At 50.0% G+C, this 22,926-nt stretch overlaps 1 protein-coding gene across 2 annotated transcripts; it reads right to left on the bottom strand.

Annotated features, from left to right (window-relative positions):
- Positions 1-561: 561 nt before the first annotated feature.
- mknk2b (MAPK interacting serine/threonine kinase 2b) lies at positions 562-21,320 on the bottom strand. Of its 2 annotated transcripts, XM_015365486.2 has the most exons (15): positions 21,234-21,320; positions 21,039-21,136; positions 16,790-16,986; positions 15,225-15,315; positions 14,798-14,899; positions 14,533-14,630; positions 12,134-12,213; positions 11,279-11,352; positions 10,190-10,294; positions 9,708-9,763; positions 9,338-9,433; positions 4,616-4,810; positions 4,361-4,525; positions 4,167-4,207; positions 562-4,069 (listed from the first exon to the last, which is right to left on the bottom strand). In XM_015365486.2, exons 2-15 carry the CDS (start codon positions 21,115-21,117, stop codon positions 3,802-3,804), a joined length of 1,647 nt encoding a protein of 548 aa, XP_015220972.1. In that variant the 5' UTR covers positions 21,118-21,136; positions 21,234-21,320; the 3' UTR covers positions 562-3,801. The 2 variants fall into 2 exon arrangements, with proteins under 2 accessions (XP_015220972.1, XP_006639848.1); XM_006639785.3 differs by lacking the exons at positions 21,039-21,136; positions 21,234-21,320 and adding an exon at positions 17,703-17,812.
- Between the last annotated feature and the right edge of the window lie 1,606 nt (positions 21,321-22,926).

Raw genomic sequence — 22,926 nt, 5'->3', positions numbered from 1 at the left:
AGAGATGAACTGAATAAAAACCTGTTGAGATACTGGCCCTCCAGGACTGGAGTCGGCCCAGGGGGGAGACATACAGTGCAAGTCATGTAGTCACGCTACCAACATGCTGCACTTATCACACCGGCTCAATGGACTGGTGCCCTACTGTACTTCTCTGGTGGCTGGTGGCTTTTTTATTGAAACAAACTGCTAAATTAGGCGTTTAAGTTGTATTTTTGGGCTAATACACTAATTTTGTGCAGCACCTTTTCATAGTTGTTTAGTTCCAGAAAACTAATCGGCCTAGGGGCACCTTAAGGTGACTGTGACCCAACCCACCGAGCTGCTGGAGCACATGGACAGGGCTTCCAAGCCTGCAGCCCCTCCCAGTCAGCTCCAGTAGTTGGACAGCACACAGGCTCCTGGGCCTAGTTGGCGGTCAGCATGATCTTTACGGCACACGGAAAGGCTGGCAGTGTTGAGGCACTGCAGTGGAGCACGCCACAAGGGCCACCACTCTGGAGAACAGGAAGATGTCCTGGAGAGTAATCCAGCGAGCCAGACAGACCATGACAAGACAGATGTGGTTCAAAGCATTTATTTAAATTCCTTTAAAAAAACAATACAAAATTCTGGCAACAACAGTCTCTTAGAAACCTTGCTTCTAGTGAACTGTTATCAGTCATATGGTACAGTAAAGTGCTTTCTAATTTTTTTGTCTTTGATTTCCATTCCCAACGCCCATCACGTCGGCTCTCAGGAGGAACAAACAGTACTTTACCAAGGCCTCGTCTGCGAAACTCCGGAGACTCTGACAGTCGTGGGACTGTACTGGAAATCGCAGGCAGAGTTCACATTTCTGTAAAATACCTCCCCTTCCTCCTCAGAGGATTCAAGGTGGTGAAGTACTACAATAGTTTCTCCAAGGTCACATTCTGACAGCTCTGGCTGTGTTTACAAGTTTGGAGAATAATCTGGGGGGGAGCAGTATTTTATTTTCCCTAGCCAGAACAAGTTCTTTCTACTTCCTAGAGATGTGGAAAAAAAAATCCAGAAACCCTGCTGGATTGTTTTCAACACCTTCTCATATTTGGTGTGAAGAGGGGGGTCTTTTAAAAGTGCTACTCTATACCTTAAGAAGTCCTGACCACCACCCCACCCCCCTTGTTCACGTACAAGACCACAGGACAGCCATGGTGGGTTTCAGAGGTAGCACTGCTGTGCGTCCGACGTCAGCTCGTCTCTGTGTGGCGCAGATCCGCACCGGAAGAGTTATGCATAGACAGCAGGGGGGGGGAAGGGGGCAGAGGGCGAAAATACTGAGTCTAACAGGTTCCCACCAAAGAACACCAAAACCAGGCTCCTGCGCCTCCTGTCCATTTGTCTGCAAAAGCTAGTTTCCAGAATGAAATAAAAAAGGAAACAGCATTTCCGATTCAAGTAAGTCTTAGTATAAGACATAAAACCCCACAAATATGTATGTGTAGAAAGATCATAAAAAAAAGTTTACAATCAGCATCCTGATTATTGCATCCTCCTCCATCGCAAGAAGGGCAATGCGTTTTTAGTACCATAATAATGCTTGCTGGTAATGTTGCATTGACATTCTTTCATTAATTACAGGAAAACAGGCTTGGGCAACAGAATATTCCTTGGTGGTAAATAGAGACTGCCAAACATTGCAAATTCAAACTGCGGTGGAACCGAGATGAAGAACTCAAAGCCATGAGCAGGCGGCAGTGAATGATTTAAAAATGGGGGAGGGTTCGATTACAAAAACCCTCTCAATCCTCTGCTGTCTGCCAACATATTCTGGGAGAAGCATTGCTGGCTAATTAAACAGCTTGCCTTGGTTTGAAAGATTCCAGAAGCCGTCAATCAAAAGTGGATTTTGTTTCCCGTCCAAAGAGAACATTGCCCAAACCTTTACATATAAAGTAAAATAAACAATGCCATTACCTTCTGTTGTTGCCTATTTCTCAAAATAGTCTTTAAAATACACACTCTGAAGTTTCCCTCCTTGTTCACATACTGTCCCGTTCAATTCCATTGTCACTCACAGCCACTAAAACGCATGACAAAAAAAATAAAATAAAAACATAAAAACGTCTCACCTGCGCAATTACACAAGAGCACCTGCATTCAAATAAAAAAAAATAAAAGAATACAACCCATAAAACAGTGTGGCACAGTTCTCATTTTACTTGGAGTTATCCACGTATATAAAAAGTAAACACTTAAAAAAAATTATATTTCTCCTTTCATATTTCACGCATGTTCATTTTCCTTGGAAGACGTTTTTTTTTAATTTTTGGAATGCTTTTTTTTTTCCTACCCTCCGTCATTTTCTCCATGTTAAACCTGCGCTTTTCATTTCTGCGAACGGTTATTCCCTCCCCCCCCCGAGCTTCGGCTAAAGACTGTTCAACCGGCAAGACGCGATTCTCCGGCCCGCCTGGGCTCGGCTGCGTCTTCGAGACAAGAACGTCTCCTGGCCAAGGGCTCCCTGAGACACGCCACCCTGGCAGCCTGGGCGTCTACCTGCAACTGGAGGACAACGCTGGGCTCATTTCGGCCATCAACGGCCATGCCGAGGTGGCCCCCCAAGGGACATCCCTGCTACCCGGAGACAGGGTCGAGTTCGCCCCAAAACATGAACCCTACTTCCACACGTGGCTTCCATTTCGATTCTTTTTAAGACATTTCACCGGAGATCTATGGCGGCGTTTAGCCTCTGCACCAATTCAACGAGTCCTAAAGAAATAAATCACTCCCATGCCAGCTCGCACTTCCAACTCTGGAGCCTGTCAAACACGCCTGTTTGATTGCTTTTGTGAGAATAAAACATTCCATTTCAGAATCCAGACTTCGGCTCAGGTCATGGGAAAGGAGGGCCCAGGTCAGCCCTACAACAAGATGACCCGCAGAAGACGGCGCCGAGACAAATCCGAGGACCCGTACAGCTCAAGTTTCCTTTCAGTCCATTACGATTCCAGCACCCGGCGTGCCAGGAATTCGAAATCAACGCTGTGCCAGGACAAGCATGGGGCCACATAGAGATGAAAACTTAAAATGAGCCTTTAAAGCTTTTACTGAGAGGCACCAGCAAGGTGTCAACTTAGATGTGTGCGTATGCTTGTATCACGGGAAAAAAAGCCATATTTTAGTGTTGAAATGGGAGAACAATTTCCATCCCACTGACATTTGAGAGTTTCAAGTACAATCTTACACCTGCCCGTTTCTCTTTTCATGTTTAGGCTCATTCCCAGTAAGACTTTTGGAAATGTAGCAGAGGTGAAGGGGCAACGGGAGCTGGGGAGTAGGATCACCTGTAAAGAGAAGGAGAGCAGCAGAAAGGTTCTAGCAACAGCAGCTCGTCCTTCATGGCACCAGGCACTTTGACAGCACTGATTACTCACAGATCGGCTGAATCAATGCCAGAAAAGCCTTCATTGCGACAAACGCATAAGCAGGTGTGTATCTGCAGAGGTAACATTAATGCAAATACGCCCCAGGCAAATGGTATTCCTGATGAGTTACATTGGTGGGAAAAAAAAAAAAGTTAAACGAGGAAATTCACAGTGGATCAAGTTGTAATACTAGAGCAGCACAAGAGTAGTCCTTTGGTGTCAAAGTCCGAGCTCCTTTGAACTTCGATAGCTTTTGTCCTTGTATTCCCCGGCCCTATCCTGAACATCCCTTGAATTGCCTCTGTCGTTTTTTGTAAAAAAAAAAAAAGTTCAGGGATCTGTGCTTTTTGAGCGGCAACAACCTGCTGAGATCTGGGAGAAGACCGGGCCCGTCAGGAAGGGGGGCGGGGCCTCACGCGCAGTCGCCCACCACGACCAGGGGCGCCAGGAGCTGGTGGAGCTCGGAGGCCGACACCGGCGCCCCCTTCAGGAGGCTGCTCTTCTGCCGGCGCCGCGCCAGCTTGGACTGCGAGGGAGGCGAGAGGCGCACGGAGCAGGAGGGGGCGGCGACGACCACGGGCCTCGGCTCCTCCGTCTCACTCTCCTCCTGCTGGGCCAGCTGCCGGTTCACCGCCACCGCCTCCGCGGCGAAGAAGGTCAGGTCCTTGGCGCTGCTGTTCCTGCAAGACGCAAGGAGGGGGGAGGCCAGTCAGTAACGCCTGCTTCAAGAAAGCCCCTTTGGGAAAAGTTCAGAAAGCAGAGAGGAGGCTCACTTACCTCTGAAGTAAGATGGGAGTCGGCAGTGTATTTGGAGCACACTGAAGGGGCAAAACAAAAGAGAGTCAGCGCATGGGCGACATCACCTGGTACCGAACCAAGACAGCACAGGACTTCCCAACACGCACTGGGGCAAGTCTGTAAGCCACTGTCCGGCAGCGCCCGGCACGCGGAAACAAAGAGCAGGCACTCACCCCCTGCACCCAGGGGTGCTGCAGCACCTGGGCAGCACTCAGTCTGTTCTTGGCATCCCGCACAAGCAGCTTGGAGATGAGGTCTTTGGCACCGGATGAGATGTGAGCCCAGTCCTTCTCCGGGAATTCGTACTTCCCCTCCTGGATGCTCTCGAACAGCATGTTCTGGGGGGGGAGAGAGCCGAGGGGAAGAGTTCAGACATGACAATTCCGCAGCGCGGGCTCACAGAGAGTGAAAACCTCAGGGCTCCTCACCTGGCAGGAGTGGCAGGCCTCGCCCCAGTCCCAGCCACAGTCGCCCCCACAGCGCCCCACGAAAGGGGGGTACCCGCTCAGCATGATGTACAGGATGACCCCCAGGCTCCACAGGTCGCAGCGCTTGTCGTAGATGCTGGCCTCCTCGCTGAAGGCCTCCACGACCTCGGGGGCCATGTACTCCGCGGAGCCGCACTGTGGAGACACCGAGCACAGGCGTGGTTAGCGACCGGCGCGGCCAGCTGCTGCATCTCACGTTAGAAGGGGGGGGGACCCACGTCCGTTTAAGATGGTGCTGCTCGGTTACACTGAAGTCTAACCTCCTTTTTCCAAGGAATGCCTCTCGGGCGATCCTTCCCAATATCCAATTCGATGTGGATCAGGCAAAAACTATAAGAACCCGTATCGCCTCTGCCTAAAAAGCACTAGAAGACATCTAAAGGTAAACACCATCATTTACAAAACCCCTCATGAGCTTGCAAGTTCAAAAACTGGATTTTCCAGCCAGTTCCACAGTCCCATAACTGGGAGAACTTAAAGCTTCAAACGACACGGTGTTCATCTTGGCACAGACCTGCTTTCAGGGGAGCCCGTACAGACCACACAATGCTCATCAAGAGGGTCAGAAACAAGTCTCCAATTCCAGCCAGATGGGACTGCTGAGCTGCCACTAAGCAGCTGGAGCTGGTCAGATTACAGCGGTTTCAAAATAAAACAAATAAAACAGGGGTTGTTGGCACACAGCAAAGCCAAGCTTCCCTCCTGTAAAGTGCCCCCGCTTCCTTTCCAGCCCTGGCCTGAGCCTGTCGCCCAGTTGAGGGCCCAGCATGTACCCAGTCCTGCGTCTACAGATTTGAAATGGGCCGTCACTCGGACAGCAGGCCAAACACCTGCTGGGCTGATGCAGACTGACCATCTTAAAGAATGAAAGTGAACTTCAGCAACTATGTAAACAAAATTCCAAAAGCAGCTTTCCTTAAGTATTTGTAGAAGGAAAAAGGCCAGATAAACGAAGGGAAAGTCAAGGGTTCGAGACAGCCTTGTGCAAGGGGAGGTGGTTGTGTGTTAACCATTAAGGACGGAGTAGCTTCAGACTCCAGATCATTAAGTCTTGTTACAGAGCCAGTACAGTGCTCATACTTTTCACAATACAGAATTTCTTCCTTATGCAGAGAGGAATGTGGCCATTGAGACATACCTCTTTGAAAGAAAATGCTGAAAAGGCAAGACTCATGTTCTCAACTTTTTCCTACTGCCTGTAAAGATTGGCATTTCAACAAAAGAGCAGTGTGCTCTTCAACCGGCCAGAAATGGGTTGGGTGAGTGTGATCATCTTCAGATAAAGAGGAGAGATATTTGCCTCTAGCTTCTGTAAATGGGAGAAACATTTCCTGTAATTGGAGCCCTTCTTCAGACAAGGGATCTTGCATGTTTTTTTGAACACTGGAGCCTCTCTTGTTAGCCTGCTGCAGCTGTCTGGCGGCCGTGCAATGTTAGTGCTCTGTATGGGAATCTCAGATTCCAGACACTACTCCTCCTGTTGCACTACCATCTCCCAAAACACCCCACACTTCCATGCCATCCCCGCATGAGGTTTAAGCCTTCGAGGCTTTAAGACAAAAAACAGGCCTTCAGAACCCTCCATAATTACATGAACAAAACGTTCACTGGCGTTTTGTTACATAAGCCTGAACCAGCTGTCTCAATGGCTGTCCTCAGAAATGGAGTCAAACAGAAGCAGTGAAACTCCCACATTCAGAAAAGAGAAAATTCAAGTCCATAATACTTGGCCTCGCTGGCTGCCCATGACAAAGGGGAACTAGAGTTCATCTATGAGAAGGCTGGGGGCTTGAGGACCTCAGGCACAACTATAGTTTCAAACTGAATGATCAGGCCTGCTGTCCCTTCCTATTGGAACTGAACTCGACACTCTCCCCCTCAGATTTTAAGCTTTTGCAGATTGAAATCTGCATCAGCCCTGTCACTTTAAGCACACAAATCCCCAGCTCTGTTCCTGCTGTCCCCACACCCCAGCCCTGGGGGCAGGGCGCAGAGAGACACCTGCACCCCCCCCGGCTCTCCCCAGACGAGCAGGTCTGCTTCAGCACATAGAGCAGCCGATTCTTCAGCGCACTGTCCCCACTACTGCACCAGCACCACGCAGCAAAGGCACAACAACCCAGACGGGGTCCACTGGCGCGTCGGGGTGCTGCTCCTCTCGCTCGTTTCGTTTCCTTCCTTGTCTTGCTACACTAAACTGCTAAAATGTTACCATTTAATCTTTCTGTTTAGAGAACTTTGAAAAGCTGCATTTACAAAGGCGCAATCTTAATAATAAATAACGAGAAAGATTCCAAAAGTTCAACTCTGGTTTTAAAACAGGTTTACTGTTAAAAGGCTGAAGTGGCATGAAAGCCAACGGAAATTTGCCCTCCAGCACTTCAGTGCACACAACCCTATTAGTGTCATTTATGGATCCAATATTCAGATCCAATTCCTGAAATACACTGCAATAGAAGCTCATTTGAACGTCGGCCCCAGCGAGCACAGACACTCCCAGTCTGAAGACTGGTGCGCAGCTGAAAAGCAGCTGACTGGGCGCAGCTGTCAACGGGCCCACAAGCCCCGGGCGCGGGGCTTTCCCGAGTGACGTGCGCCCTCCTGCTCCGCCCGGCCTGACCGCGCAGCCTGCGCCGTGCACACAGGCAGGAAGCCGCTGTCCCTCTCTGGATTCGCAGAACATCCGTGGCTCAGAAAAAGCCCCCTGCCCCCCCCCACCCCACCACCTTGACGGGAAGCCTTAACTTAAACCAACAGAGGTGAAACTGCTTTACTGGCAGAAATGTGCAAAAAGCAGACACTCCTGTACTGATGTAGGGAGGCAAAAACACAAACTTCTTTACAAGATATCAATTGCTTAAACCCTTGCATTTTATGTTGCAGGAGCAAAAATGCAGCCTTTAGCTTTTTACAATCAATAAGACCACTGCTCCACTTTTGTGTTGCAAGTCGAGACCGTGACCTTGGTTAAGGAGTGTTTCTACCGGTTCTTGCCCCGGTCAAGAACCTGGGTTTTGCTGCCCTGAATGTAGGAACCGATTGGCAAAAATCGGATGACCTCAGACCATTGAGCAACCCACTTGCCGACTGCTGCACAGCCCTCTGGGGGGGTGGAAACAAGGAGTTAAACACCAGCAGCCAGCCGAGCAAAAACAAAGACCAGCCCTTGTGGGCGAGACAAACAGGACACATGAGCGCAGCCTGGAGCTCTGCCAAAGCCATGCCCCCTCCCCAGCCCCCACCTGCCCTCCCAGCCAATCACGGGGGAGTTGCTAGGCTGAGGCAGCTTCTGTTGTCGGTGCGGAGGTCTCGCAGCTCTCAAAAAGCCGTTACAAAAAAAAAATGCAGACAAGCAGCTTTGCTGCACAACACAGGGAGCGAAGGGGAGTTACGCAACTGGGCTGCAGTAGCAAACAATCTGAGGCCTGTTTTGTTTTTTCTGGGCGACTGCAGAGTCTGGTGGATATGTGGGGGGAGGGGGGGCCAGGGTGGTTGCCACAGATGGGATTCCTTATCAAGAGCAGCATAGCAGAGGGCTTTGTTTACCAGTCACACTCAACAGCCCTGTAGGGACCACATGCTCCAGGCATGCAAAACTGATTCTGCATGCTTTGTTACAAACCCCTTGAAAGGCAAATGAAAGCAGCCCGGTTTTTTAACTGGGTATTTCATATCCAACGAGCACAACTGGGGATATTCACGGAGCTCAACGTGAAGCAAAACACACCAGCTAAAGTTAAAGTTTACCACTCCTGCCCAGCCCAGCAGGAAAATGGTCCGATTTTCTCACTGTGCACACTATACCAGGAAGACCTTTGTTTAGAACCGGCAGCACAACTCGTATTCTTATACTTAGAGGTACTTTCCAGCATACAGCTCTCCTTTCCTTGAGAAACCTCACACCGCCCACTTCTCCGACTTCCTGGAAGACTGTTAATGAGAAGGGAACGGTATCCAGGCCTGGACTCCCTCCAGCAGCCCTGGCCCTGTTGGAGGGCATCTCTCATGTCTTTCAACGAGAGGGAATTACACACATCCCCTGCATCTTCCCGCTACCCAAGACCCTGAAATAGAGCCGAGCCAAGGTGCCCAGCGAGGGGCAGAGCCCAGATCAGCTTACAGCCCCCTGTGCCCGGCCTGGCTCTCCCCTGCCTGCTCCCTCCCACCTGCTGCTGTCTGTTAACGCTGCTGGCAGTCTGCACAGTCATGGCCCAGATGGTGGGAGCCCCGTGCACATGGAGGAAGAAAAAAAAAACATCTACGTGCTCGGCACCAGTTGCAAATGATCGTTTTTTTTTTTTAAGGCTTGTAAACACATCAATAAGTAACGTCAAGTGGATGATCTTTCTTCCCGCAGGAGGTTTCGCACTGAAAAGCCGCAGACCGATAGCAAAAATCTCCCCGCAACCGCAGCCCTCGTCAATGCCACACCCCGACCCCCCCTCCCGTCGCAAACAAGACAGGAATAACATTCCGGGAATGTCTGGTCACGCGCTCGACCCAACCCGGGTTTCTTAACAGCGAGCTGCTATGAAAGACCGTCGGGCCACCCCACGTAGCTTAAAAATGTCACCGTCTCGTCTGAAAAAACCGAGAGCCGACGGCTTCCACAGCCAGGAAGCTTCAATAGGCGAGCCCCGGGAGAGCGGGGCAGGGACTGACCGGCGTGAGCAGCTCCGGGGTGGAAATGGGGGAGCTGTCACTGTTCAGCTTGATCCCGCTGCCCAGGTCGAAGTCGCAGATCTTCACAGGCGAGATCTAGAAGAGAAAGCAAGGGCCTCAGGAACCCGGACTGGGGACTGGCAGTCTGACTCTCCAGCAGGGCAGCTCAGGATACCAGACCCGAGTGCGTTCGCGTGCAGCGAGTTACAAGATTTGGTTTTTTTTTTTGTTGACACTGCTCGGAAATAGTTAATCCTTCTGAAAAGGATTCCAGCTCTTCGTTAGCTCGTGAGACAATCAAGTGCTGATGCCCCCCCCCTCCAAGTAAAGGAGCCCAGCGCTCCCCACCAGAAGAGCGCGAGACACTTACTCTGTCCTCATGCTCACACAGGATGTTCTCGGGCTTCAGGTCTCTGTGAGCCATGCCTTCAGAGAGAAGAAACTCGATCAGAAACCCCACCTTCAGCCACCTCCACCAAATTCTAGAACATGTTGCAGGAGCAAAGCAAAAGCCCAAACACAGGCTCTCTGTTGCATTTATGGGCATGGCCGTAGCTTAAAATACCCCTTTAAATGGCTGACGGACATACAGAAAGAAAGCAATTGCATAACCAGTTGTGCCACTTATATTCCAGACATCTACTACAGATGAGTATGGACGTCCTCACTGCTGTCAGTGCAGCCAGAACGGGGTGGGTACTTCTCACAAGTATATACAATTTGTTCACACTCTAACTTGGCTTAAACCATGGACTCATGCCCAATTAAGCAGGCAAGCATTTATCTTTTACAGGAAAAAATGTTGGCCAAGTAAAGAAGAGGAAGTTCAAAAAAAGTTGAAGTGGGGCATACCTTTGTTATGCAAGAAGTCCAGTGCACTGGCGATGTCCTGCACCACAATGCTGGCTTCCTGCTCGTTAAAGTGGCGCCTCTTGTGGATGTGAGTCAAGATGGAGCCTGGAAAAAGGAGCAACACACACCCACAAAGTCATCAAAACAGACTCGATATTCGCCAACACGAGCCCAGAAGGCCGTCTGGCTTCACCGAGATGCACAGTCTGAAAAGCACTGAAGTGGGGGGGGGGAAAAGTGATCTTAAAAGTTTCCTTAATCCATGAACTCAATTCTCTAATCTTCCGATTGGAACCTGTGTTATCATCGGTGTGTGCTTGTCTTTATCAGGTCAAGGTGGGGACACCAGACAGTCTCAGTACTCCTCTGGAGGGTAAGATTGTTTGCCTTCTCAGCTATTTACAGAGTATGCAGGGGTAATTCACAGAACATAGTCTTATCTTTGATTTTATGATTCACTTTCTTCAAGGATTTTGTGCCTTACCCTAAAAGAAAAAAAACCCTTAGCACGTAGAGAGCTCATCTACTGTTTTGCTTCAGTTGTTCAGAACAATACAGGGGAATTTCAGGAAAATTCCTGATAGCAACACTAATTAATACACAACAGGCTGTGAGTGTGTCCTTCTTTATAGCACACATTTAGTGAATATGTCCACCCCAGTGGACTGATGAACCGTCACTAGCTCCAGCCATCACTGTGCTGTGTGAAACGTAACCGTGCACACTCTCGGCAAGCTGCGACAAAGAGCTCTTGGCCAGGAAGGACTTTCAGAACAGCTGCTCCAAGTTTGTCACCTCCAGTGACACGACAGCTGTTTCACCGCAGTCTGGCTTCTTCAACCAGAGACGGTGAGCGAGCTAGCCTCAGTTTAGGCATGCCATATAAAACCCCCTTCAGCCACCTGCTACAACTGCCAAACAAAGACCTGTAAAGGCTAAAAGCTGCCGGAGCGGTCCTGCAGTCTCCCAGAATCCTTTCTCTGAACTTGGCAGAGTGAGAAGGACAGAACACGAAGATGAGACCTAGACAGCAGATGAACAGAAACTCCATGGACGCAGAGGGAAAGAAGGGGTCAAGGAACCACTCACCTCCTCTCAGCTTTTCAAACACCAGGTAGAACTTCTCTTCCTCCTCAAAGAACTCGACCAGCTCCAAGATGTTTCTAGGACAGCAAGCAGGAAGCACAGTGAGTGTGGACAGGGGAAGAGGGAATATCTAAACAGAGTACAACGTTTACAACAAACCCATATCTAATATGAACACCATGACAAAGCGTGTGAAAAAATTATTTTCAGTTGGAAGACATCTTCATGCATAGAACTCCTACAACAAAATACCCACGCTGTGATTTACAGTAAGGATGCACTCATGTCCCTTATCCGCTGTTACCATACTGAGATAAGTGGAAACTAATTGTAATATGACAAAGATGCAGAAATGCTATGGAGATTCTGGCGAAATTACTTCTGCCTCAAAGTGATCCTTGGAAATGTCATACAAAGTTACTGGGCCATCTGTTCAGCTGTGAAGCTGATGCAACGGATAAAGCTTGGCTTGGCTGTCACAATTAATGTGCACTGCCATGGGGATAAACCAGAATTTAAAGCTGCCAGGACTAAGCTATTTTGGTCCGAATGCTTACAATAGTCACAGACTGCCAGCTGAAAGACAGGAGGTCTATTGCTGGAAATTCTTTAGCAGTTGTCCACAAGATCACAGTCCTGCGTTTTCCCCAACATACACCCCCCCAGCTGAAGAAAAACGTTTGCCTGGGCTAAAGACCATGAATCATTTTTACTTGGGCCACGAGCAAGATGTGCAGGGGTGCATCAAGTTTTACCAACACAGGCTGACTCACGACTCCAACCCAAACATACTCATCATTCCGCCATGACAGGCCCGAGACAACGGACTGCACGGCCCTGCGAGGCGACGGTTCGTACCTGTGACCCTGGCACTGGTAGAGCATCTCCACCTCCCTGAACACACGGCTGCGGCTGTGTCCGGGCCTCTTCTCGATGATCTGAAACACGCCGGAGAGGCGCGGTCAGGGCTCTGGCCGGGCCAGCGGGCGAGAGAGGTACAAACAGCGAGGGTGTGCGCGTGCCACTCGCCGTGTGCGTCTAGGACGCGAAGGTGGCTGAGAGAAGCTCTCAACTCGCTCAAAACCAGACAACAGAGAAAGATAAACCTGCCTCTTGTTTTCCACAAGAAAGCTAGTCAAACTACAGATTCAATCCAGGATTTCTAAAACCCCAGAAAACAAAACACCCAAAGCCTCACGGTTCTCCACAGAGAAAATGGTGTTAATCTGAAAAGGAAGGCTTCATCCTGCCTGCACAACACTCAAACTCCCTGCCCTGCATTTTTCAAGGCCCTTTGTCTCCCGTGCATATTGTCCCCACCAAGCAGATTAGGCTGCCTTTGTGACAGCGAGAACGAACACAGTGCCAGTCTAGGACACACAGACAGACACCGGCTGTTTGTGCAGCCAAAGCCCCGCAGCGCGGCGCACACAGATCACGCCTGTCCCACTCGCTCCGCGGCCCTCATCCTGCGGGGCTTTCACTACATCGTTTTCCAACGCACGACGTTAAAGCCCCCGTTAGTTTTTTTTTTAAACAAGTACACATCAGTCCACCGTCCACTGCAGGAGCCGATGGGAGAACTCGGCGCCTAGGAGAGGTGGGGGAAAAATAGATTATCGCAGACCGACGGACAGGAAACTTGTCAACTTGAATCGGTCAGAAACTGTGGAAATTCAGCTGCTGAAGAGGGATTCTCTTGCTCGCAGCTCCGCTGGTGGCGTTTTGCAGCACTGCGTCGCCACAGACAGCAGCTCCTGCAGTAACCCTTCAGCTGGGGGGGAGGGTAAGTGATTAAAGGAGGCTAGAGACTCCATCTGCGGGTCTGTAAATCAAAGCGCCGTACATCGGACACCCACGAGCTGCAGTCCGTGCACAGGGACCGCTGGCTCCTGCTCCGCACTCCCTGGGACGCCAGCCATCAATTCCTCACCCCCCCGGAGAGGGAGGGCAGAACATCTGCTCTCCACCCCTCCCCCCAGCCTTCTCCTCCTGAGGGGCTCTGCCCCCCAACCCCAGGAAGGGCTTTCAGTAAACAAGTCAGAGGGTAGTGGGGGGCTAAAGGGGGCAGCACATTCCCACAGTGGGCCAGAGGCACACTTCATGAGATCAGGGCTCTACGCAGCCTGCATGCCACGTGAAAAGTGGAGAAAGAAATAACACACCAACCTAACCCGCTGGGGTTTTGGAAGTCTGCAAACCACCTCCATATGGGTCTACAATAATTTAGAACAAATAAAAGACTAGAGCACTATCTGCTTTCAAGTCATTTACGGGGTCAAATGCTACAAAACCCCCAGTCCGGCTGACTACACGCACTTATCCAATCTCTTCAGCAACTAAAAATGAGGGGGGGGGAGGGTAAAATGCAAACAATACTGCGCAGGAATTTTCCTTACACAACGTGAAATGAAGGGACGCCGTTAATCGCGATTCGCGTTACGGCTCGCCTGTCCAGACACACGCCCTTCCAAGCTGTGAAACACGCCGCCTACGTCATCACCTCGGGTCACAACCTTCCCCCGGCTCCCCCCCCCCTCCCTCCCCGTGTTGTTTTGGCACGGGCGCCTGCACATTCTGTTCCCGCAGCCGGAGCGCCACCGGCCAATAGGCATTCCACGGAGGGGGCGGAGTCCCCGCCCCCGCGCTCCCATTGGCTGGCGCTCCGTTGTCAACAACAACAACAAGGGGAAGCTTCTGTGCTGAGTTAGCAAGAGGGGCCGGCGAGCTGCAGAAGCGTCTGCAGGGACTGCGGAGTGCATGCGTGTCCTTCTAGAGCTTGACGCCCTCTTCTTGCGGAATTAACAGCCCTGTATCCCCGCGGGATAAGAGGCGTGCGAAGACAGGACTCTCTGCGAAAAGTGAACCAGCTCTCGGCGCACACGCGAGGGGAGACCGGGTGTCGGGCGCAGAATACAGAGGGAAAAAAAACTGCGGTCTTGGAGCGAGCTGACGTTACAAAACCCGTTACCTTTCTCCCCTCCCCCAAAAAAAACATTTTCACACCACAGCCACCGAATCTCTATAAAGCACATGCGAGGCATTTAAAAACCCACATCCTGGGCTGCACACGTGATCGTGAACGCTTCTGTTCCAATACAGAGTGTGACAACGCACTGATTTATCCGAAAACCCCGGCGCAAGGGAACTTTTAAACATCAGCAGCTATAGTAAAATAGCAGTGGGCAAGAGCCCGATTACAGTTAACTCCCATCAACACAACAGCCTAGGGCTTGTTTATATTGAATGGGTCTTACCTTCACAGCGTACTCCTTGTTGGTAATGAGGTTAATGCAGGTCTGGACTCGGGCATACGCCCCCTCTCCAAGCACCTCCTCCTGCAGTCTGTAGACATCTGGGTCAGCACAAAGACATCACCCGTCACGATACCACCTCTGACCCACAGGTGTCGCCAAACCCAAACTCCCCTGATACTCGTGCCCGTTCAAGCCAGTTCTTAAGACGCCATCACACCAGTCACCTCCACAGCCCATAGGGGTATTTTAAATATCACCAACTCACCTTCGAATCGCCCCGAGAAGCTGTCGGTGGCCCGGCACCTCTTTTTCTTCTTGTTTCTCTTTTTGGCATCCGGGATGTCGATAGGCAGGCTGGAAGGCATGTCTTCACACACAGAAAAAGAGGCCACATCTCACTGAAAGCTTTAACCAGGAGGCACTCGGTTGTATAAAAAGTCACTGTGCCTTAAATACTCTGAACGCAAGGGCCAAGGAATGCTTGAGCTGGCTTTATTAGCGACAGGGCTTGGAGACTCGGATCTAGCTGCAACATGCTTGGCTGACGTTTTACATCTGAAGAACGGAAATTCTGCGTGGCTGGGAAGAGTCGAACGCTGAACCTGCATCTTGGTCTTGCTGCCTCCTGCGTCCGCGGACCGCAAGGCCACGCGCGCGCCACCTAGTCAAGAGTTTACCGTGGTAAAACTCACCGGGTCTGGGGGGACAGTCGAAATTGAAGGCCGAGTCCAGGAGATGGGATCCGTTCTGAGTGAAGTCATCAGATTCAAAGGGGTTCTGCCCCTAAAGCAGAGGGGAAAAAAAAAAACTTTGAGTTGCAATACCAGAGGGCTTTGAGAGTCACAAGGACAACACAGTCCTTAATCTGCTTCAAGTTCTTCCCCTCAGTGAACCCGACACAGAAAGGCATTACTACAACGCAAAGCTCTTATCTAGGACAATCACAAATGGCTGAGAACAGGAGTGTGACTGTGACTGTGTAAGGGTATTAAAATTCCTGTTGCCCAGATTCCCAGTAGTTTCATTCTACAACTGCCAGAACACACGAAAACACTTCTTTAAATTCGTCCTTCCAGTCCATTTACACACCAGAACCAAGTTTCAAGACTCATGAACTGAGCTTGATAGGAACAGGAAAACAGACCATTTACAACCAGAAAGCCACTGAATTCCAGATCTCAGGAAACGGTACCCGAGTCCAAAGGAAAAGGCAGGACTGGAGGTATGGAGCCCTATTTAAGCAGCAGGGCTGCTCCATTAACAGAAAGTGATGTAACCTGGCACCAGTGTGCCCCCCCCATCCCTGGCCCAGACCAGCTCTCTCCAGGACTCACTTTCCCAAATTATCCCCCAAGCTAAATTCACACCCTGCTGCCAACAGAACTGCAACAGCACAGCCACATTCTCTAAAGGGGCTATGAATGGCTTCAAAAGCATCTGTGTGTCATAAAGAGACATTAAAGGGCACTCAGCCCTAATCCACACAAACACTGACTACCATATCTTAAACTAACAAGAAATCTCCACACTGCTTGCTCATGCTCTGTAACAAACTCCACTGTCTTTGAAGATAGCAATGATAAACCTGGTGACAATTCTTGAATGAAAACAGCCCATACTACTTTTAAGACAGAAATTGAAACGTCACCCCAACTCAAGTCTTCCTCCTTAGAAAGAAATGCAAAAAATACACAGTGCAAAAAAAAAAAAGAGAAAGAGTCCTCATTACTCATTCCTATCAGGCAGCTTGTTACACATACTGAAATATCCATAGAAGTTTACATACCCAAGTGCTGACCTCACGAAAAAGCAACACTCAATTCTGACAAACTGAGCTTTGATAGGCCAAACTCTGCTGATTGCTTTCTGATATCAGAAATGTGGTATATGACCGGGAATATGTACGACATTTTATCATCTTTATCAGGTACAACTTTTCCCTTAACAGGTTTTTTTCTTAATTTGGTACAAGATGCATGTCATTTTTAGACGCAAGAATACAACTGGCGAAGACAGCACGACGCTCGTTATTCCGAGGCACTGTCATGATGCTCTGGTCTCTGAATAGATGGGACATGTCCAAAGCAGTACCGTGCCACGCTAATGCTCTATGAATCATGCATCGGGGAGCTGCCGGCTGTGAAGTTTCAAACTACTGTAACTGATCCACCTACTGAAGCTATAAATCAGGACACGCAGACGGCGCGATCAAGTCAACAAGTTTTAAAGCAAACCAAATAATACACAGCCGACTCACCTTGAATGAGCGATGGAACCCAGTGATTTCGGTGATCTTATTCTGCACCATCTTGTCGCAGCGATTTAAGAGCGGACGGGGTGTGACAAAAAAAACACTCTTGCTCCCAAACAAACGATTGATCCCCGAGAAGAAGCTGAAGGCTCCCGGTGAGGTCTGGGGTGGCAGATGTTTGAGGTGAGTTTTAAACGGGATTCCTACAGAAGGAAAACGGAGAGATGGCCGATTACAACAACGTCAGGCCGGTCTGAAGATTTCACACGCACCGGCCCGCTTCAGCAGCGCGGATAGAGATGACAACACCGCCCGAGCGGCCCAGCGCCTCCGTGGAAAGTGCCCGTCATACGCTGTGCCAACATTTGGATAAAAACAGAAACTGGGGGGGAACCTCAGGTCGCCCACTTTCGCATCAGTCCCGTGTCGGGCTGCCCTTCCGAGCGCGAAGCACAACAATAGGCTAGAAAGAACCAGAACTGCCCGGACCGAAAACAACAACAACATACTAACAGCATGACCAAATCGGACTGCTGTGCCTACACCGAGCTAAAAATAGAAAGAAAAGTCGTCTCCGTGCCCTAAAATCGCATGTGCAAAGACGTCTTAAAACGTAGATGCACGAGCAAGTCCGCTCCTCTTTCTGGGTCCTACTCATCCAGGGAAGGGCTCCCCGGGCTGTAATGTATTTTTCTAGCCGCATTTGACCACGGTCCCCCGGCACCCAGCAACACGCCTCTCTGTACAGTACCGCGGGGTCCGCTGGAAGCCCCTGCAAGAAGAACAGCAACAACAAAGCCCTCCCGCTGAAGTTAAGGCATAACTTTCGCCCTCAGCGCTGTCCTCGCCCCGCGTCCAGCCGTGCTCCGTTGCGCGTCGTTATAAATCCGCCCGCTCCCCCCAAACCCTGCAAGCTCACCCCGTCACGGCTCGCGCAGCTCCAGCCTGCAGCACCGTCGTCAGCCCGAGGCGAGCGCGCGCGAGTGTGGGTGCTCTCCGGCGTGTGGGAGCGGAGCGGCGGCGCCACGGCGCTTATATCACCTCCCGTCTCCCCGCCCGCCCCCCCGAGCCGAGAGCACGCCCCAGCGCTACGTGCCGTACGGGCGGGTAGGAGCCTCGGCACTCTCGTCCTGGGCCGGGCCGGGCGGCAGCGTCCACCCCTGTCACCAGCGGGAAGGCACGACGTCAGGAGAACTTGTAGTGACTGTAGAGCAGCCAGGCGTTAACATGCACTTCTGGATCGAAGATAAAGCCCCCCAACCTGCGGTTCTTCTTCGGGTTTTTTTTTTTTAAGCGGAGTAAACAGAGGCTCCGGGGTGGGTGTTTAACCGCATTTACCTCTGTCTACAGGATTATCTGCAGCGTGACCCTCGATAAACACGGGGAGGGGGCTGGTCATGGGACGCGCACAGCTGCTGCCGCCGAGGGCGCTGTTACCTGCCGGCGGGGCGGGGCCTGACGCACCTGCTCCCGGGCCGAGCGCACCTGGCCCAGCAGGTCCCCTGAGCCGCCGTCCCCCCGGGAGAGTGGCGTGTTGTTATTGGTGCTGCTGCACCGTTTCCCCGAGCTCCCGGCGTTACGTTCTCTCGGTGGCCGTTCAACGGAGGCTGCCCAGCGGTTTAAGGCGTCTGGGCGTCGCCCGCGCACAGAGATGCAGGCTCTACCGACGCGCAAGGCTGAGCCCCCGCTTTGTAAAAAATAGTTACGTCTACCACGTAATCGATGCGAATTGATACGGTCTTACAATTGTCAGGCGCGCCTTCCACGCTGGTGCAGTTACACCCCTTCCTCTCGGAGGCGCGCACGCCTGGGCCTGAACGGGCTCTTGCTCCAATTAACCGAGACCGGCGACTTTTATGATTATTTGCCGTAAAAGAAAACACCTTTTAGTTTGTTTTTTTTTTTTAAACTGGGATGTGTTGGGATAGTTTAATCTCTTAAGAAAGACACCTTTTCGCACTACAGAGGATATGTCGCAGCCGCCCCGCGGTCGGCACAGGGCAGGAAGCCTGTATACGTCTGGGACACGTCAGATCGTCAACATGTCCAAAATCTCCCCTTCGAGGTCTCTTACTAAACCTTAAATTTACACCACGAGAAGTTAGAGGGCGCTGGAAAAGACTGCAGTAACAACACCTCCAGAAAACCGAGTTCTTATGCAGCTGGTTCACCCGAGATCAACGTGCACTCAGCTGTTGGGCGCCCCTGGAACTTGTGCATCGTTACTTGACTCAATCAAATTAAATTTTGTTAAAATTGAACAGTTCATGGGTTGAAATCAGCCCCCTCTACAGAATGCCGACGTACAGTAAAAGCTGTTGGAGGGAGAAAATGCCGCTCATTCCATCGAATCGTGTTTAACCGCAGTAGCTTTTCCACAACTTGACAGTTAAGAGGTTGTAGTCGGATACTTGTTTGAAGTATTTGAGAAGTATCGTTTCTCTTGACGAGACAGAAGTCCGGATTTAGGGAAACTGGGACAGAGAGGCCGCGCATGTGGGTTAAATCGTTAAGTAGATAAGGAGGGAGGGAGGGAAAAGAGGATTTTGATTTTCATTATGCAAGAGTAATAAAGACCGTTTTCAGCTACCCCAGTGACCAGGAGTTACGCTGTTAACTGGCGTGGCGGACATAGCACAGAAATAAACAATACGGATTCACTCAATCAATGAGCCCATTGAGCGAGACTTCAACCGTAATCCCAGAGAGGAGGTCTGGGTTTCATAATGATCCGAACACCGCCAGCCGGGTCAGTGAAAATAAAAGAGGATATTCATCTAAGCTTTTTTTTAAGAAAAAAAAGAGGTGATGACCGGAGTTGTCTTTTGACGCCCGTAGCTATATCGCTCCGTTACCCTCTGTTAACCGCCTGCTTCAGGACAACGCGTTTATTGGAGAAACAACGGGTGCAGATCTAGACGCAGCTGTTTTTGCACTGAATTCGTTTTCGGATCGCCTCTGCCGCAGGGCAAGCGGGCCCGGGGTCCGGAGGAGCCGTGAGCTGGCGGGGAAAGTCTGTTTCCATTAAACTCGCTGCTGCTCTGTCCTTTCGGAACCGCGGCGGCAATACGGACCTAGAACTCCTGGCTCCGAAAGTCGCTTTCGCGTTCAAGGTCTTGGGAGAATGTCGAAAACTAGACGTTTTTGGTATCCGAAACCCTTTGGCGTTTGTTTTCTTGCTGTATTCTGTAGACCTTCTTACCCACTTTGACTTAGAACGTCATGTACGGACGTGTGCAAAAACATTAATACAAAATTTGTGTTAAGCGTATTGCCTTTATATTATAGGCTGGTATGGCTGTGTAAATTATACTTGAACATTTCACCCCGACCTCTGTAGTCTGGTCATATATTTATCTGCACATAAATGTTCCCCCTGGGTGTGTTCGACAGCAGAACGTCTTGTGACTCAAAGCTCGCTCTGTGCATACTGGCCAATGTACAGTTCCTTTTAAAAGCAAACATTATGCAATGTCCTGGCTGCCATTCCCCCGTTCCCCGCGCAGGCCACATGATGCAATTCCTACTTTTGAAGAAAAACAATCTCGTTTTGCTTTTAGTTCCAGGTCTGCAGCCGCGGCGGCCGGCGTTCAGTGCGGTGATCAGTTTCGCAGAAACTTTATGAACTGTAAAATGACCCTCCCCTCCACCCCCACCCAAAACTAAAGAAGCCGCATTTGAGGTTTTTTTAAAAAAAAAACTTTTAGGAGTAAAAAAAAAAAGTCCAGCTTTGGAATTGCGTTCTTGTCAAAATACGATAGCCCAGTACCTTGTGTACAATCTACAGTACATATAGATTAAAGCCATCTGGACTAGCTGTCCAGAATGTCTTAGTTTGCCTGAAGAGAGGGTCTGTTCAGAGATTGAGGTATTTATTTAGGACGAAACGGAGAAACGTTCACCCCTTTCATCAGAGTAAGCCTGCTGAGTGCTCAGCGGGGGTCGTGTTACCGCTGGCATTCAATTTGTGAAGCAGGAATACTCATTTCGGTAGACCCGAAGCTCTCGCCGTTCCGCAGCCGAAATCACGGGAGCTGTTCTCGTCACGAACAGACAGAGCGCACCGTGTTTCCGAAGCGTGTCCGCACCCGGGATCTGCTCCCGGCCTTCTCGGTATTATCCAGTTTGGCAGCTTAAATGAGAAGAGCGACGGTCTTTTCTTGCCCGAGCCCTCCCTTGCTCGGCTTAACGTTTGCTCTCTGCGTCCCCTCTGCAGAGGTACAGTACAGGTCTCTGCCGTGGATTACCGATTTACCTGATAATTCCGTACTACCGGGCTTTGTCCTCCATCTTGGCAGCATTAACGAGAACATGATCACAACAGGGAGAGCCATAGGTATAGTATTCTACTGCCTAGAATAAAAAAAAAGCTCCAGTTAAGGTTTACATTTTTATCAGACTCCCGAACTGTAAATAACAGTAACTAATTATCTCAACTACTCGGACATACCCTTACAAATCATCGTCCCCATGGCGTGTATCTCCGGGAACTGGGTGGTATACCAGCACCTCGGTAGGAAACCTTGAAAGCACGTTTCTTTATTTTGTCCACTGTCGTCCAAGAAAAACACACAGACTATGAGTCTCGCCCTTTCAGGAGTTGGCCAAGAAAAGCGTATATTTATAGTTTTCCTGTGAAAACGGAGGTCATATTTGATACTGCGTTCCACTTCAGGTGTGTTGCCTGAAAGATAACCAATTGCAGAAACCGAACACTTACCGAGGGAGTCTATAGCATTGCAATTACTTGGGGCTATGCCTATTAAGAGCTGTTTACTCAGAAATAAGAGAACAAGTTCTTAATTAGTTAGCAGAGGAGATACTGGACTAAAGTTTGTGTGCTGAAGGTATTGAAAAGAAAACGTTAACGATGACATATCTTTAAAAAACGATGATTGGGCACATTAAAAAGGTCAAAGGAAAGAATGCAAATCAACCACATCAATTAATATAGTTGATTAAGGGGAACAAAACTCGGCAGAAAGTCACAAGAGAGACATAACAACACGAACAAAGTTGCGAACGAGAGGAGGAAGTCAACATACAACAGACAGCACTGAAAACTGTAACTGACAGAATACTTTTAGGTTGCAACACTTTTATAAATGCAAAACAAAATATGCACCCTGGAAGCAGGATAAGAGACAGGACTATACCCTGGACAGGACACCTGTCCATCACAGGGTAAACAAGCACACAGGGACACCTTAGAGACACAAATTCCCCTGGCTGGCTTGTTTTTGGAATGCTCTGGAAACCAGGCTAACAATAGAGAACATGCAGACTCCACACATAAAGGTCCTTGGTACAGAAATGAACCTGAGATGCAGAAGCTGTGACACTGCCAGGCCACAGTGCCACGGGTCATGTTAATAAAAAAACATTTATGATGTTTACAAATAATTTTTTAATGATTTCAACAGTATTAGATACTGTACTTCAGTTCCTTCCCGTTTTAAAGTGCTTCTGAACGTTTGAACTAGTCAGTATGGTTAAAGCACAGACGTCTGTGACTTCCTGTGGGACTCCAGGCACTCTCAGTCTCCTGAAGAGTAGACTGATCCACAGTATTTGCCTGCATAAGAGGAAACCTGTTACTGATATACACTCCAGTGCTCCAGGCAAGCCCATCATCATGATGTAATCTGAACACCTGTGCCTGACTGCACTGCAGCAGTAGCAGATACAAGAAGTAACCCACAGGTGTGGCCCAGCTGCCTTGCATGTCTCCTGCTCCCCTGGGGTTGGTCTTTCTCCCTCGACCTCCATCTCCTGTGTCGCTTTGGCACATGTTGTAATATCTGGGGAGGACGGGTCCTTCTCTCTCAGCACACGCTTGTGGAATACTCTATGTATACAGATAACACGAGCAGCTCTGTGCTACAGCATGTCTTCAACAGAATGAGATTAGGTGTGGGACAGCAGGGGCAGCAGGGTGACACAGTGGTTAGCATTTCTGCCTCACAGCACTGGGGTCCTGAGTTCAGTTCCATACCGGGGGTGCAATCTGTGTCCTCCCACAGTCTGAACACTTACTGCTTGGTTAACTGGCTTCTGGGAAAACTGGCCCAGGCGCGAGTGTGTGTGTGTGTTTGTGTCTGTGTGTTCCCTGTGATGGACTGGCGTCCCTTCCAGAGTGTATC

Source organism: Lepisosteus oculatus, chromosome 29, assembly GCF_040954835.1.
Source record: "Lepisosteus oculatus isolate fLepOcu1 chromosome 29, fLepOcu1.hap2, whole genome shotgun sequence".
NCBI lineage: Eukaryota > Metazoa > Chordata > Actinopteri > Semionotiformes > Lepisosteidae > Lepisosteus > Lepisosteus oculatus.
The sequence above is the reverse complement of the archived record's forward strand: the minus strand, read 5'-3'. Positions and strand labels throughout refer to the sequence as shown.